The sequence below is a fragment of the Thunnus thynnus genome, chromosome 3 (assembly GCF_963924715.1).
Source record: "Thunnus thynnus chromosome 3, fThuThy2.1, whole genome shotgun sequence".
NCBI lineage: Eukaryota > Metazoa > Chordata > Actinopteri > Scombriformes > Scombridae > Thunnus > Thunnus thynnus.
In genome coordinates this window covers 31,387,427-31,404,664 of record NC_089519.1, presented here as the reverse complement: position 1 = coordinate 31,404,664, position 17,238 = coordinate 31,387,427, and the positions used below count along the sequence as shown (strand labels likewise).

The 17,238-nt window shown below is 37.9% G+C and overlaps 2 protein-coding genes across 7 annotated transcripts; one reads left to right on the top strand and one right to left on the bottom strand.

Annotated features, from left to right (window-relative positions):
- The first annotated feature begins 345 nt into the window (after positions 1-345).
- Positions 346-13,279, top strand: LOC137180144 (uncharacterized). Of its 4 annotated transcripts, none has more exons than XM_067585405.1 (10): positions 346-515; positions 3,920-4,116; positions 4,300-4,420; positions 4,550-4,652; positions 5,472-5,559; positions 5,662-5,795; positions 5,969-6,167; positions 7,072-7,168; positions 7,299-7,377; positions 9,910-13,279. In XM_067585405.1, exons 2-10 carry the CDS (start codon positions 4,017-4,019, stop codon positions 10,912-10,914), a joined length of 1,926 nt encoding a protein of 641 aa, XP_067441506.1. In that variant the 5' UTR covers positions 346-515; positions 3,920-4,016; the 3' UTR covers positions 10,915-13,279. The 4 variants fall into 4 exon arrangements, with proteins under 4 accessions (XP_067441506.1, XP_067441505.1, XP_067441508.1 ...); XM_067585404.1 differs by having other exon boundaries at positions 347-515; positions 4,547-4,652; XM_067585407.1 differs by having other exon boundaries at positions 351-515; positions 4,547-4,640.
- LOC137180145 (snake venom serine protease-like) lies at positions 12,363-15,754 on the bottom strand. Of its 3 annotated transcripts, none has more exons than XM_067585411.1 (5): positions 15,477-15,754; positions 13,875-13,922; positions 13,380-13,565; positions 12,886-12,947; positions 12,363-12,565 (listed from the first exon to the last, which is right to left on the bottom strand). In XM_067585411.1, exons 1-5 carry the CDS (start codon positions 15,563-15,565, stop codon positions 12,363-12,365), a joined length of 588 nt encoding a protein of 195 aa, XP_067441512.1. In that variant the 5' UTR covers positions 15,566-15,754. The 3 variants fall into 3 exon arrangements, with proteins under 3 accessions (XP_067441512.1, XP_067441510.1, XP_067441511.1); XM_067585409.1 differs by having other exon boundaries at positions 13,736-13,922; positions 15,477-15,528; XM_067585410.1 differs by having other exon boundaries at positions 12,886-12,944; positions 13,736-13,922; positions 15,477-15,528.
- Between the last annotated feature and the right edge of the window lie 1,484 nt (positions 15,755-17,238).

Sequence of the window (17,238 nt, the reverse complement as noted above, 5' to 3'; positions counted from 1 at the left end):
TCAAATTTATGATATAAAATGACAGGCTGTGGGGAGGTAAATGAAGATAAACAATTAACCTGTATGGGGGATAAAAACTGTAGCATCAAGGTGAGTTAACCAGTATCCACATACATTAGGACAGTGTTGTGTATTTTTTGCTTTAGTAGTGCACCACAAGTATTGCTATTAGAGTGAGCAGTTTTTTAGTTTTTAGTCAAAGGAAGACAGAGGAAGAAACTGCTCTGAAGTGTTAAGCCACAAAAAAAAAAAAGAGGTGAAAATGACTTCAGTTTTCACACCTTGCAGAGTGTAAGTGGTGGTTAGGAGTTGGAGCGGATTAAAACCGAGAATACATGAAAAACTGATCTTGACTCGTGATTAAGTTTCTCAGTAGTGACCTTTATAGGAAGCGAACATTATCTACAATCGTCTCTTTTTACAGGGTGACGGGTTTCTCATTTCCTGAGAGGAAACACTTTATGTCTGACTGAAACCAACGCTTTGAAGCAGACCCTGTTCAGCTTCACCAACAGGTAAGACACTAAAGATAAGCCTATATTAAGCTCATATTTTTTATGTTTATTTCCTATATTAGGTCTGTTGATGTCTAACTTGTAAGAAGTGGAATACATATCACTAAGTGTCATTAGGTGGTTAAAAGAGGATGTCATACCTGACAGGCAGACAGCTGCTCTGCTTAAATGTGGGGGTATTATGAAAAGCTAGTAAAATGACTGAATGTACTATATATAAGCCAGATTATCAAAGATGTGGTAATACTTTATAATACAGCCTGCATTTTACAGTGTAACTTCCTATCACTTACCATGTAATTTCCTGGAACTTACGGTGTAACTTCCTCGTATGAATCGGTACATATAAAATACTTAACAGTTGTTACTGGTACTTAAATGTAGGTACAGCGGAAGAAAACAAAACAACGAGAAACAAGAGAGTAACAATTGGGGTTTTAAAGTGTAAGCTCCCAACATTTACCATGTAACTTCCTGAAACTTATGGTGTAACTTCTTCGTATGAATCAGTATGGTATATGTGTATATGTGTACAAATGTTTTTGCTCGTGGCAGTTATGACAATCATTTTTAATGTGTGTGTTTGACAGACAAGTTTCACCCACACTCAAGAGATTTATTATGCTTATGTCTTCCACTTCATTGTATGAATTTGAATAGAACAAGTCGAGAAATGGGTCTATACTTTTGAAAATTAGCTCCTAGCAGCCATGTTGGTCCAGCACTGCAGCAGCTCATAACAGGAAAACTAAACCACATTGTATGTGCTGTTCTCCCAGTCTTACTCTGTAGGAACAGACTAGTTACCCTATAAGTACATGGTAACAACAGGGAGCAGGCTGTATTATTAAGTTCACACTGTTCCCCAGTCCTTACTCTGTAAATACAGACTAGTTACCCTATAAGTACATGGTAACAACAGGGAGCGGGCTGTCTTATTAAGTTCACACTGTTCCCCAGTCCTTACTCTGTAAATACAGACTAGTTACCCTATAAGTACATGGTAACAACAGGGAGCGGGCTGTATTATGTTCTCCCATCCTTACTTAGCTGTTTGGTTCTGTTACCTTTCATGTCACAATCTAACAACATGCAACGTGTCATTAACAACACACCAGACCAACATTTTGAACAGACAATGAGAAAACATTTTTGAATATGATTAAATAGAATATGTTTCATTTATAACTTCTTAACTATATAAACTACTATTATATAATATAATAATATTCTATATAAATTGTACTATATAAAACTTAACAAAAACTATATATAAAATTATATATAAAACTTAAACAGCAAAATAACTCTTAACTAATCTATCTATCATAACTAATCTATCAAAATGTAGTTATAAAATAATTAATTTTAGTAAAAAAAAAAAAAAAAAACAAGAACAAAACAGGAAACTACCTTTACAACAACAACAAAAAAGAACAATTTTCGGGTACTTTGTTCTTATGTTCTACATCGCAGGGTTACAGGGTTACACCGTAAAACGCGGGCTGTATTATAAAGTGTTATCAAAGATGTTTTACTGAAGGTTGTTCAGTTTCACCATAAGTCATTTGGTCAACACCCACATCTAATGAATCAGGTTGTTGGTGGTTTATTAACAGTGGGACTATTCATGTACCAACTGGCAGTACTGCTGTCAGTAACGCTTTTTTAGTAGTAGTTTATTTGACTACTATTTGACTAGAATTATTTGAGAAATAGGACATTAAATCACCAACAGCTACAAAGATGTCAAGATGTCACAATAAAGTCCAACACTTGATGAAAGATAGCATACTACCAATAAATACTGCATCATCAATACGATCCCTCTTACACTATCACTATTCTGATTCCTGGCACCACAGACCCTAAAGGAACAAGTATCCATGTTGGATTAAAACATCGGCGAGCATGAGTCAACAACACTGCAGTCGCTGGGCATGAGAACTTAAATACTGAATGTCACTGTGACATAACAGTGAGACGTGGTTCAGAAGAAAAATTTAAATGAAGTTCCGAAGAAAAATTTAAATGAAGTTCAGCTTTCGCAGGACTTAGAATGTCAAGGGGGAAAGATTCGCCTCAAAACTTGACAATTCATGTTCATTTTAAAGGAACTAAGAGCTGGTGACACAGCTTTATGTCCCTCCGGCGATGGTATAACCCCCTAAAAACATTATGCCATCATCAGCGTATGCCAAAAATCTTGTAATTACATAAAAAAAATGTAAATATTCAGTAGCAAAATAATCTTAAAAGTTGACAAACTGGCTTTCAGAGCTTTCAGCCATATCTTGTGGTCTTTACAACTGCCCCAAATAATTAGGGGTCCGAGAAGCTCCAGTTTCACTACATCTTTAATAAAGGTTTAAGTTACCCCTAAATACTTGCAATGAATGAACTAAACTGGGTCCTCCTGTGGCCCTGTCTTGTGAAGGCATCCTGTGTCAAAATCTAGATGGAAGAGTAATCCTATCACCAGACAAGAATGTAGATATCGGCCAATTCTGCAAAACCACCAAATTACATTCACTGACCACATTTTTAAAATTCTCGCTTCTTACAATATCTGTGCATGGCAGCTAAAGCAGGGAAAGATCATTGTTTTGGCAAAATGTTTAAGATTAGATGACTAAAACTCTTGGTTAAGGTTAGGAAAGAATTGTAGTTACAGTTAATAAAGATTTGATTGTTAATAGCAGGTCTGTGATGGGACACAAACTCCAGTGTCCTGCATAAAAGTCAGACCATGTGTCTGACTTTTACTTGTACATGCCAATACACCCTTACTTTCTGCCTTGCTGCATAAAGGGCACACTACTTCCTCAGTTGGTGTTGAATGTTGGCATTTGACATAAATAATGATGTGCAGAATCATCCAATATGGAGGTAACTGCTACTGATACTGGGCCGGTTGTTGAGCAGGACGCTAAATCCCATTGGGATAATTTAAATCAATCAATCAATCAGTTTGTTTTCTTTATTTCACATTTATAAAACAAAGATAAATTAGATAAAATACAAAAATTAAAGAGATAAAATTAAATGTGGGGCTGTTCATGACCTTTAAAACCTGAGTTAACAGGGAATTTCATTACAAAGTATCAAATTATTGCTGGTTGGGTATTTTTTACATTTTGCAAAAAAAAACCTGGTCAAACAGGTGTTTTGTCCAAACTGTGTAAGTGGAACCAGAATAGAATCTGAAACATTTGTATTTCTGTTTTTCGATCACCTGTTGATATCACAACTGTTTCTTGGTGTGTTTGTGGTCAGGTTTTTTTTTGTGTGTGCGTGTGTGTGATCCCATGCACAAATAAACTGCCAAATACCACAAAGTAGAGCATCATATGTGCCATAGGCCTCTGCCACTTGTCAGCAGCTGCATCTTTCCATCTGTGCAGGATGAGAAGAAGGGGGAAACAGTGAGTTACACCTTGAAGCAAGTATCACATCACATCTCCCAGTCTGACAGCTTTGAGAACCCTAATGACCCACTAAATGGAGAGAAATAAGAAAACCCTTCTGCCTCAAACTCTGCTGCTCACTCTGCATCTGGTCTGTGCCGTCAGAACGGAGGGCTGTCCCCGCCAACATGACAGTTAGTAACGTTTTGATAACTTTATTTATTATTGTAATTGTCTTTAATTTCACAATATTTTGTTACACAAGATTGAACACAAAATAACAACAACAAAAAACATTTCTTGAAAATGATAAAGTCACATACTGTCACAGTTCTCAGATGACACTCTTGGCTTCTCGTTTGCGTTATTTCTCACAGATCTCACCTGCTACAATGACTTCAATCGTACCATCACTTGTGTGTGGAACAGCACAGATGTGTCTGACCTCGCAGGCACCATGTGCACAATACACGCCGAAATGGTGTTTAATGGAGAGAGGTAAGGACAGCGGTTACAAAGCAAAAAGTGGATAGTCATGTACTTACAGTAGAAGCAAATATATGTAACCAAATAAGATTAAGATCTTAAGTGCAGCAAAATTAAATTAGATGTATTCTCTCTAAGAAGAAAATACAGCAGTTCCTGTGACCTGGAGCCCATTGACGTCTCCACACCAGCACTGAAGAAATGCTCCCTGGTCTTCAATAGAGATCGCAGAGTGAGAAACTCAGTAACCAAACATTATTATTACTACTGTAGCCCCCTTCCAAAAAATTTTTCTAATATCTGTGCATATCAATTTAGAGAAGAATGAATCGCTGGATATTGAAGGAATAGTTCGACATTTTAGGAAATTTGCTTTTTGGCTTTCTTTTCCAGTCTCATACATGTCCGTTAAATATGGAACTACAGCCAGCAAACAGTTAGCTTAGCTTAGCATAAAGACTGAAAACAGGAGAAAACAGCTAGCCTGGGTCTGTCCAAAGGTAACAAAATCCATCTCTTTAAAGTGTAACACATTATATCTTGTTTGTTTAATCTTTATAAAAAAACTTATGTGCTGGTTATTTTTCTCTTGGTCATGACAAGACTCTGACCAAGAAATAGTCTAACATAACCCCCCTGTTAAATTTTCACACTTAGGTTTTTGTACAGATTAAACAAATGAAATATAACCTGTTAATTGGTGACCTATAGAAGTGTTTGTAGTCAATAGAAGTTTGTATTTTTCTCCATATTTGGTCAGAACGAGGCTAGCGGTTTCCCCCAGTTTCCAGTCTTTATGCTAAGCTAGCTGACTGTAGCCTTAGGCAATATTTACCATGCAGACACAACAGTGATATCAATCTTCTCATCTAGCACAACGGCATTTACATATATGGCTATTAGCTGGGGATCTTAATCAGAGCATCTTGAGTGCAACTGTCCAGCAGATTATCACCTTTACTATTGAATGTAAAACACTAATTTCAATCTTATTTTGTTTTGTATTGTTGTCTTATCAATGTGTTCTAAGAGCAATATTTTTTTTTTTTCAAAATGCTCTCAGTTTCAGTCCTTCCATGTGTTGTCCTTTAATCTGAGGTGTAACCCTGCGGGGCCAGGTTTGAACATGGACTACAAGCCATCTTGTCACAGTGAGTACAATGGACAATACAGTATATTGCCTCTTTGTGACCTTACCTTGTGAGCTATTCATGATGACCAGAAATATTCTCTGTGTGTTTGTGATATTGCAGTAAAGCTGAATCCTCCAGAAAAACCAGAAATCAACTTTACCACCATTTCCTGGATACCCATGGTTACCAGGAATAGATTTTTTGAATCTTTCACTTCCCAACTGCAGTGGAAACGAGAGGATCAGCCATGGAGTGTGTGTATATATTTTGTGTTTGTGTCAGTATGTGAATGCATAAATGTTATTTGTCAGAGATGAGTGTTGGAGAGATTATTTTGAGAGTGAATGTGGAATGATTTGTACAAATGATCCAAGAGATCAGTGTAAATGAACATTTAACATCCACGTATTTGTTTTCACCCTATCAGGAGGCTATCACGCTGGAAAAGCAAAATGATTGGGACTTTGAGGCTGAGCTAGACGAAGACCTGCTGATAAAAGGGGAGACGTATGAGGCACGTGTTAGAGTGCATCCCGCTGACAATAGCTTTAAATCAACCTGGAGTGACTGGAGCCCCACTGCATCATGGGTTTCACCCATAGGAAAACCCAAACCACCAGGTAAAGGTTACCACATTTAAACAAAGCTAATTGGTTTAGTTTTAAAAAAAAATGTAGTCAGAGACAAGCAACAGCTGCTATGTTCAACTGTAACCCTGCAAAGAGAAATGGTGCATATTTTTAATTTTTGCCCCTTGTGCTCAATGTAATAAGGTGTAAAGTAAAGGTGTGGAGGTCAGGAGGTGTTGGGTTTGTTGTACGCCAGACTTACAAGAAAGATATCAGAGTTTATGTCTTGTGACAGACCTGCAATTAGCCTTTGCTTTTTATTTACTGTAACCTTACCTGTGTTTTAGTTGCCTAACAATGACCATAACTTATTTGCCATAGCCAATGGCAAATCCCAAACCTTACCCATACATTGTAGTTGCAATGTTGCAGATATTATTCGTTGAACATAATCCAAGATTTTACAGAATCATCTAATATTGACATTCTTGTCTGCCAGTAGGGTTGTTCCCTTAGAGAGGCTGTGCCCATCATTACTTTAGATCAGAGGTTCACAACCTTGTTGGCTAGTGACCCCCTACAATGATGCAATGTTTTCCCTATGACTCATAATCACAGGTTATTACCTTGGTGTGGACATGATTGGTGGGCAGTTTAATGAGAGTGATTTTTCCTTCTCAGATTGTTTCATTTGAATGATATTTTAAGGCCCAAAATAAGTGAAAATTTTGTAGAAAAGAAGTAAATGTTTTTCTATCTTATCCCTTTAACCATCTTATGACCCTTCAGATTTAGCACATTACATACGTCTATATACAGATGACTAAATGCTCAAAATATCAAATGTGAAAAAGAGAGAATTGGGAGAATTGCATGAAAACATATTTGTTCTTCACAATGGGATAAATTCAGTATGCTTAGCCCTTGGCTAACATGACATGCTCTAACTTGTCTTTGTCAGAAGTTTCCTGGAATGGCTTGGGTGTGACTGTCATAGGTGCAGCAGCATTCACCTTGTTTCTGGCCATCGTACTTTTTAAGACTGACAGAACCACCTGGTAAGAAACCACAAAGTCGTTTTCCAAGATATTCAGTTTTGATGCTAAACTGTATTCAATTCTACCTTTCTGTGTTCAACAGCAGTATATTGACAACTCTGTTTTAACATGATATTGTTTTGTCTTTTAGGATTTACATGGTAAAGAGGATCAGAGGTCCACCCGTACCGAACCCAGCAAAATCCTTCCTGCAGGATGTAAATTTCCAGGTAAGTTGAAATCTTTTTTGTTCTTAGGGTTTGTTGCATCTTGTTAAGGACAGAGAATTGACTTTACTTTCTTTTTTACAGTGGGGACTTTTTTCAGTTGTTTAAAGTTTTGCAATACAGTGGAAACTGCTTATAGTGATCATGTCTGTCTGGGTCAAATTGATCACTATAAGTGGATGATTATTATAACTGATTTTTTTTGTTTTTCTTTATTTTTTATGCAGATTACCATCTAATTGACATTTCTATATTTATTACATGAATATAAAGTAATGAAACGGGCAGCTTCGGTATTTACTGAATTTTATTGACTGTTTCAGAATACAGCACAGCTGTTTCAAAGGCTTGTTGTTTTGCTGCTGCATCTCGTAGGATCGTTTTTGGCAGTTTGTCATAAGCTTCAATGAAACTACGTTTTTCATTGAGAGACCTTCTTTTCCCATCATGATTTCACTGCACACGCAGCACCAGCCTCAGGTAGCCAGCTGGAAGCAGACGAGTTGTGCATTTAGGCTGCAGGGGTGGGGGTGGAGAAACGCAACTCGTGATGCTGTGGTGGCCAACCACAGCTGGTGATCAGACTGATTAGGGCTGCAAACCTGCCGTGAGGGAGGACAAAAACATTACTAAGAAGAGAGGATGACATTTCGTTTTTTAATGTTAAAAGTAAAGTTAGGTTTTGATGTCGTCTTCCTGACTCATTTTAGAAAAAGACAAGAGAAAGAGATAGAGAGAGAGAGAGATAAGCAGTGGTCGTGAGACACCCACATTTTTTCCTTATGTTTTCATGTATGAACAGACCAAAAATGAACACTGTAAGCAGACTACTTGATTACCATATGCAAATTATTTAAACAGCGTTTGTATTGGAATGATTCTGTCCTGAGCTTTTCGATCAATATAAGCGGTTGATCACCGTAACTGTGATTACTTTCCACTGTATTTTCTTCCTTATAAAATTGTTTATTGTGCACCATAAAAAATGTTACAAGATTGCACAACATATTAAAGCTGCACTAAATACTTTTTGCCACTTGGGGCAGCAGAACAAGCTCTAAACACAGCATTGATGTTATTTTTATGGTGAATGTGTTACCAGATAATTGTCTATCTACATGTTTGGCATGTATATGCAACAAGTCCTCCAAATTAAACGACCACATAGGTTGTTGGACCATGCACTCCAGAATAGGAACGTTTTCTAATCTGGTGCCCCTATCAGCAGTAATCGCCAGGACAACATCATTGGACAAATCACTGTTAAAATATAATGATGTTTTATGATGTGACAATTCTGTGATTAAGGTTTGGTGAGGTTTAGGCACAAAAACCACTTGGTTAGGTTTAGGGAAAGATCATGGTTTGGGTTAAAATGATCAATTGAAATGTGGTGTGTATTAAAGTTACTACTTACTTAAAGTTAGGAAACCTTCATTATTATGGCAACAGTAAACACCACGACAATCGTAGTTATGTTTTTTAAAAAACTGTCCCGACTAGCGATTGGAAATGGGACACTTGCGTTAGGAAGCAGGAAGTGAACAGCGGTCTCCTGCAAAAAAGTCCACTCTTTGCAAGTTAGGATCTAACCAGCCATCCAAATGTAGAAATAAAATATAGAAAATATAATTTCTATAAAATATAGAAATTTGTCACCTTATACAGACATCACCTGAACTGCGTCTCTTCTCACAGTCATATTCACTGTGGCTGCTAGATGGAATCTGTCAGTAAAACATAACTATAGGTCATTTTTGGCGACTGACATTACCACCTATTGTGTTGTTTTTCTTAGAAGGACTGTCTCTGTATATGGGGTAGTGTTTCTGGCCACCATACGCATTTAAGTCCAATATTCACTTTTCTTTTTGCTCTATTTTGGTGTCCACCAAGCTCAGAAAAAATATCTGTCTCTTTAAATACTGGATGTTTACCTTTGTTCACCAGCTAGTTGCAAACTTTGTCTGTCAGCTGTTTGGTGCTGGGAAGGTAGCTTACAGTTTGTTTGTTTTTTAAATGAGAACAGTCGCTCGCTACCCTAAATTTGCCGGCCCACCAACCACAACAATGAGCTGAAAGATGCTGAAAAAGCTGAGAGGAACTGCAGAGTTGTATCATCATTTTCTGTGGCTTTGTCACTATCAGCAACCCCTTTCATATAACCTATACTCATTTGATCCATTGTCAATATAATAATGTTGATTAGTGCAGCTTTAAAGAAAGAAAGCACAACAACATGACATGAAACAGCAAGTTTACAGCCCACATAGGCTCTGAAACCAGACAGAAAAAATTACTCATCAGTCAAGTGACATATTACTTTTCTGCTGACATATTACATGATCCAAAAGGTTTCATCTGTGTCATTGTAGGAGTGATGAATGAAAACAAAAACACCATAAACACTCCGTATATGCCTATTTACAGAATGGAAGATCAACTCATAGTCTAGTGCAGATTTCATTTATTCTGTATTTTCAACCTTTCCAATTCCTCCTCTCACTCCTCAACTTTTGACCCTCTATCCTCCAGAGCTGGCTGAGCCCTCACTTCACCAACGAATTTCAGTCCTTCTTGAAACCAGTGGAATTCGTCTCAGTTGAGTTAACCTGCAATGTGGATGGTGTTGCACCCTACGGACCAGAGATGGCACTGCAAGAGAAGATGAAAAGCAAAAGCAGCCACAATTCAACCAATCCCAGCTTCTCCAACCCCAGTTACACCGACGTGGATCCTCCTCCTCCCATCACCTCGCTCACTGCAGGGAATCTGGAGCCCTGCCCTGCTGATACACCTTATGGGCCTGTTGGTAGTCAAAGTGAAGCTAAAACCACAGAACAGGATAGGAAGGTAGAAGGAAGAGGGAAAGAAATGGAGATCCTGCAGTTGCTTTCCAAAGGCAGCAGCAACAGGGAGATGATGCAAGTCATTTTAGACTATAATAAGGTTGAGAAGCTCCAGGCTGAACACGGCAAGCTCCAGAGTCTAGATTCAGGTGTGTGCAGCAGGGAAGAGGTCAGTCAAGAGAGCCTGGAGGCAGATAGCATCAATGTGACTGATAGTCATGATGAGGAGCCACAAGGCAAGGAGGAGAGGGAAAAAGAGAATGGAAAAGATGTAGATTTTCGGAAGTTATTTGGTAACATCAGCGGTGGAGGTATTTTTAGCAAAGGGTCCATCCAGATTTGTTCCGATTATGAACGAGTCCAGAAGCTGCAGACTGACAGCAATGAGCTTCTTAGCCTGGATTCAGGCGTTAGCAGCGGGGGTGAGGAGCAGGTGAGTCAAGAGGAGAGCTCGGAGGACGTTGACAAGTCCACTGAATCTACAAGCTTCCTGTTTCCTCCTTCACTCTCTAGTGCTTTACCCTGCTCCCTGCCCTTTCTTGCACCACTGCCTTTCAGCTTCTCTGGGCCAGGTTTGAGTCCAGCTCAGCAACCATGTCACATGCTGGGGAGGATTGCTCAAATGTCAACGTCCAGGTCAGTGGAGCCCTCTGGAGATGGATATATGCCAGTGACACAGGAACAGAACTAAAAACAGACAGAAATCTAATTAAAGCTGCAAGCAGCTTTGAACGGGCCCCTTTTAGAAACGTACAGATTTTTAACCCACATGACCTAGTCAAAGTTTGATTGAAATGTGTACTGTCAAGTGTGTAGAGACAATAAGTAACTGCAGCTGGACACAGAAAAATACTCATACATTTGAATGGAGAGTGTGAGCGAACCCACACCTTTTTGAACATTTACTGCTTCCACATAGTTTTAGATACAAACTTCATTTGAACTTTAAATGAGTCACGAGACTTTGACCTACAAATCTTGAATTTACATGGTTTTTCTATCTTTTACTGTTTTTGAGATATCAGAGTGTGAGTTTTAAAGTATTTTCTTGCTCCTCCTGTGATTGTATAATGAGTGTGTATTGCAAAATATGTCACAGCACTGAGGGAGTGACATAACGAGGAGCAGTTGGAAAGGAGGATTTTAGAGTACCTCATAAATCCCATTACTTTGGCCAAATCTTACATGAAAAATCAAATTCTAGTAGGAAATTCCGTGGCGAATCCATTGATACAGATTTGAAAGTGGTCAGACCTATAGTTAAGATGTCAGAAGCCTCTGTTTGACACAAAGTCCATGCCTCCCCCATTGTTTTACATTGTAAGGGGTGCATTTGATGTAATGTGGCACTGAAACTTTCAGGGCTTATAAAATCCAAACCGTTCGAGTTATTACAAAGTTTTTAACAACTTTTTTTCAGCACAGTGTCATAAGTCATCTATTAAAGTTTGAAGCCGATACCACTAACGCCCTCGGAGGAGATAACGTTTGATCGGGAGCCAAAATCGAGGAATATTAACCAAGTGTTTTAGTTGTTTAACCACAGCCAGCCTCTTAACAATTGTGCTCAATATTTATTGTGAATTTACTGGATAAAGGATCAGATGTTTTTTTTAAATTTTTTTTGTAAAAATCCAGTGAATTAAATGCCTGACAAATAAAGGTACTTTATCACACTGGTGCAAAAATTATTATGTTTATTATTATTAACAACAACAATAATTGTAGTCATAATAATTATACAGAATACAATGGTTCCCAGCCTGACTCGTCCCCAACCCCTCCCCGAAAGGGTTGCAAGATAAAACTCAGGGGTCAAAAGACGATTAACAGCAGAGAGGACAGCAGAAAGAAACATTTATGCTATGCAAAAATTATATTTATTTTTCCTGATATTCTCCTAACCTTTGTTGTGAATTACTGAAGGATTTTACCTCTTCAGTCATCTAAAAGTATTTAGGTAAAACAAGGGACATACATACAATACCTTATATGTACAACAGATCACAAGTAGATTGTGTAGTAGTAGTATTGCTTCATTTTAAATGGTCACAAGCCAAAACCATTAGGAATCCCTAGTGACTGTCCCAGTCATTTTGCTTCATGTAATAAAATCATGATTTATCTTGATGACCCAAACTATAAGGAGTCTACGGGTGATAAGTAGAAGCCATGTGAACTCACATCACACGCATCCACTCTTGGACTTTTGCCACAGAACAAATGAAGATACAACATTTTTTGGTAGAAATAGGGATTCTCCTTCTTCAAAGTTTTTTTGAGCCCCTTACAGCTGACAACCTCAATGTCTGCACATTGGAGAGTAAGTGATTTACTGGGTGCTAGAGAAAAAGAGGGAGATTGGAGACTGTAAGTTATGATAAATAAACAAAGCCAACCAATGGGCTTTGATCATTTACATGATATAGAATTCTTCTGAATATGTTTGAAGATTTTCAAAAATCACATACATATCAACATAACGTGATGATCTGCTTTATTTCAAAATATTGTTAACTGTTTTTCAATTTCAGCTGCTGAGCTGCATAAAAGAAATATAGTTTTTTTTTTGAATATGTAATTATTACAGACTAAAACCAATACAATGAACTTTATGAAAAGAGATTACATTTGTCAAGTTCAAAAAAAAAAATAATCTCACTTCTTGTATTATTCGGGCCTCCAGTAGTGGCAGCGTGACCCGCGATCTGAACTTTTTCACTTCTGGAAAAAAAGGAGAAACAGTTGTGGTTACAAAAATACACCATCTGATGTAAATATTACTGTACTAATTTTTCCTCTGTTTAAAAATGTGAAATCCCACTAAATATCCTGAAAGAGTGCATAATGACTAGTTCTGGACTTGAAACATTTTTTTACAAATTGGATTTGATTTAGGCATCACTTGTCTTGATTTGAGGCTTGACTTGAGATGTGACTTGGATCTTTATTGCCAAGACAAGCACAACAATGGCTTTGTCCTACTGTACCTATTGCTGTAATATCATTATAAAATGTATCTCCTTAAACAAAAATTAAAGCGATATCAAATTTCAGTTTGACTTTGGGCTGTTTTGTGTCACATAGCAAAATGTAAGTAAGTATAAAAAAAACTTTTAATGAAGACAGTTTTACTTATGAGAGAAATATACTCACATTTTAGGACCTTTTCGACAGCTGGGAAGAGGTACAGGTTGAATCCGAGTGGGACTGGGTAACTTCAGTAACATGATGTCATGGGACCTCTTGTTGTTATTTTTGTCTGTGAAGATCTCAGGTTGTGCTTTAATTCCCACAGACTCTGCTTTACCATGATGTACACCTAAAACTGCATTTATAGTACTGCAAGTAGGAGTTAAAGAGAAAAATCACTCAATTATACTGTACATCAGGTTTTAATATTACAAGTCTTGAAAAATGCAAAGCAATGACATCTTTATTAGGGCACTGAAGCTCCAAGAGATTCAATTAGATGTTATGTGCAAGAAATACAGTATATACGTTTTTCTCACTATCCTGGCTCCCAGCAGTGAGCTGCAGTAAGAATCCACTGATCACTGATCAGAGAGCCACCACAAAAGAACTCAGCAGTACTGGTATTAATTATCAGTTGGACATGGTACAGACGCTCATTTGAATCACACTCTTGACCTCCGATGATTTTCTTCTGTAGATCCACCACTGTGTTCACTGTGACACCTGAAAGAGAAAGTCCACCACCAGGTAATTGTGAGTTAGAACAGTGTTTGTTTGTATTTTTAAGAAAGTGACATATTTGCTCTTAGTGGACAAAAACAGCAGCGTCCATCAGTGTGGGGGAAGTAACTTCAAAAATGTAATTAATTACTTATTATTACCACATGGGCAGCTCTGGGTGTGAAAAGTGAAGCCAATGTGGAAGTGCCTTAAACCTGCATCCTCTCAAATGGCCAGCAGGGGGTGACTCCACTGGCTGCAAAAAGAAGTCTGTTTGTATAGAAGTCTAGGGGGAAATGACCCTACTTCTCACTTGATTTATTACCTCAGTAAACACTCTTCTAATGATTTTATGCTCTCAGTTGCTATTTTCAAGATTTCTTCAATATAGCATGATGTTCATTTTGAAAATTATGGCCCGATTTAGAGTAAAATAGTAAGATATGCTTTAGGGAGTGAGGTACTGCTGTTGGACCCTGGGGAGCTCCTCCCTAGCTCCATGCTCTTGTCCAAATATGGTCAATTCTCATCACTCCTGGTTCCAAAAAACTAAGATGGTGACGGTCAAAATGCAAACCAATGTGTGATGTCACGGTGGCTACGTACATTTTTATACAGTCTATAATTATTACTCATTAAAAAAGTAATTACATCGCTTCAATTTCTCAATATAGAATGTTGTCATAACATTATGAATTTAATTACTTTCATTACTTAGCCATGCTCTGTCAAAGGTGTCTACTAACAACTCTAAAGACCCCACACGTCACATTACCAGTTTTTACCACCTATAGAACGAGTGGTTTAACAAGAAGCCAGGCTACGGGTTCGACTGAATTTTTACTGACAATCAATAACTAGTTTAGCCCTGGTGACTGCAGACAGCACTCAGGAAGCCACCATAACATATAACCAGAGAGCATGCCGGTATTTCCTCGTCTCTTGAAGCCAACTGCCCTCCCCCATTTCCATCCCATATGCCAAACTAATATGTCCTAGACCAGCATGTCCACTCAGTGCACTGAGAGTAACTTGATATCAACTTCCCATCCAACTCTTGATACAACAACTAACAAGCCCACTACCCAAAATGTCATAGTAATGTTAATGGATTTAATAACTGTAATGTGATAAGTGAATTTCAAATTGTAATCCCATGTATTACTGTTTACTGAAACAGTTTACAGTAACACCTTACTCAGTAATTCTTTACTACACAACACTGGTGACCATTAGTAGAACAGAAAACAGACAAAATGGCAGATTTGTGCAGCTGATGTAGGTTTTAGTCCATATGCAGTATATCAATTTCAACAATTCATTGATGAATAATGAACAAACATAGATAAATGTAAGGAGACAGTTCGACCCAACTTGTAAAAATTTATTTGTAAGGTTTGATGCAACTTGAATGTGAAGTAACAAGCAGACGATGCAACGATGTATCCGATGGAGCAATGAACCATAAAATGACATCATCTCAAGAGTGTATTGTTTACAAAAATATAATTGTAACTCAAAGAAAAAGGAATTATGAGAAAGTTTTTGAGTACTCACAGACCCACAGCGAAAGGAGAAGAGGCGTCAGAAGAGCCATAACTGTCATCTTCCAATGACTGAATGTGGTTACACTGTTCTGTTTGCATTTGAGCCAACAATCACCTCAGAGTTTATCAGCGCAACCTCATTGGCTACAAATTTCACGTTTTTTTATCCTTATCAAATGAGAATGACTGGAATTAAAGCAGAAGCAACGAAACAGTCAAGAACCTTGACCATTTCTTAGTGAGCGAGTCTATTTTATGCTGTATCACACACCACAAACCTATTCCTACCACTAGTATTTCTCTAAAAGCATCTTCAAAGTCCAAACGATCCTGTTCTGACCTTTGTGACTTTTTGACTTTTTGTTTGCATGTCATTTACAAGTCAAAATGTCACACCCTGCCTGGACTTTGTGTGTTTTTTTGGTCTTTTTATGTTCTTGTGTTCTTTGGGGTCTCCTGGTTTGCACTTCTGTTTAGTCCTTCGGTTCATATGGGTTTTCTTGTTATATTTGGGTGGTGGGTTTGGACTGCCTTTTGTTGTTCAGCCTGGTGTGTTGTATACTTTAGTTTAGGTTCATGATGGTTCTTGGACAGGTTGGTGTGGGTTGTATTTAGAGTATTGTGTTTTCTGGGTTTTAGTTTTGTTACTGTGTTTCCCTTGTGTGTTCATGTACTCCTCCTCACCTGCCCTGCTTCACCCTCGTTAGCCCAGCTCTGCTCTGTGTCTTCCCCCACACCTGCCCTGTATCAGTCTCGTCAGCCCTGCCCTGCTTCCTGTGTTTCCCTCAGCCAATCACTCCTAGCCTGCCCTTGTGGCTCGTCACCTGTTCCCCATTCCCTGATTAGTTAAATCTGTATTCAAAGTCTGGTTTTGAGTTGAGTCTTTGTTGGATCATTTGTTTTGTTTCGTCTAGTTCTGTTCAGCTCTGTTTGCCTGTTCATGACTATCCACGATTAAAGGAGAATTTTTCATCAAATCTGCATTCTGGCCTCTGTGTTTGGGTCCACTCCTGCTTCCCCAACCTGACACAAAAGCACACTGGGACTCCTTGGACTGCATGCATACAAACTGATATTAGACGATTGAGCATACTATGGAATATATTGCAGAGTAACTATAGTCTTCACCCCGCTTAGACTTTTTCAAGTTTTTGGAAAACACTGAATCACAGTGCATCTACATTTTTGGCATAAAAAATAACAAAATTAAATTATCAAAGTAAAAACAAATACCTGAGATAGAGAGAGACAGAAAAAAAGCAACCTTTGTTGAATTTACAGTTAATTTAATTGTAAATATATCAACCGTAAATTAAGAGCAATTAAACAGTTTTCTTAATGAATGTGAAATGTCTGTTATATGACAGAATATTTAACAGTTAACCATGCACACATAAGACACTTATTTGTCCATGTAATAGTATTTTTTTTATCCATTGTATATATTCACAGATGTCCATGAATCCAGCTGCTTCAGAACAGGCATTGGCAGGAACACCAGTAAAAGAAACGACACCATAAATCATGTGCCGCAATACCCCTCCTCCACCAGAGTCCCCCTGTGAAAGAGACATACAATATGTATTGTTAGACTTTTGCATCATTTATTGAAATATGTATTAAAGTGATAAACCGTGTAACGACTGTAGGAAAGATATACGGTTATAAACCGTGCCAACTCACTGGACATGCATCCAATCCATGTTTGGCCACAGAACCAGTGCCGTATGTCTGAGCCTCTGACAGTCGACAACTTGATATCTACATGTTGG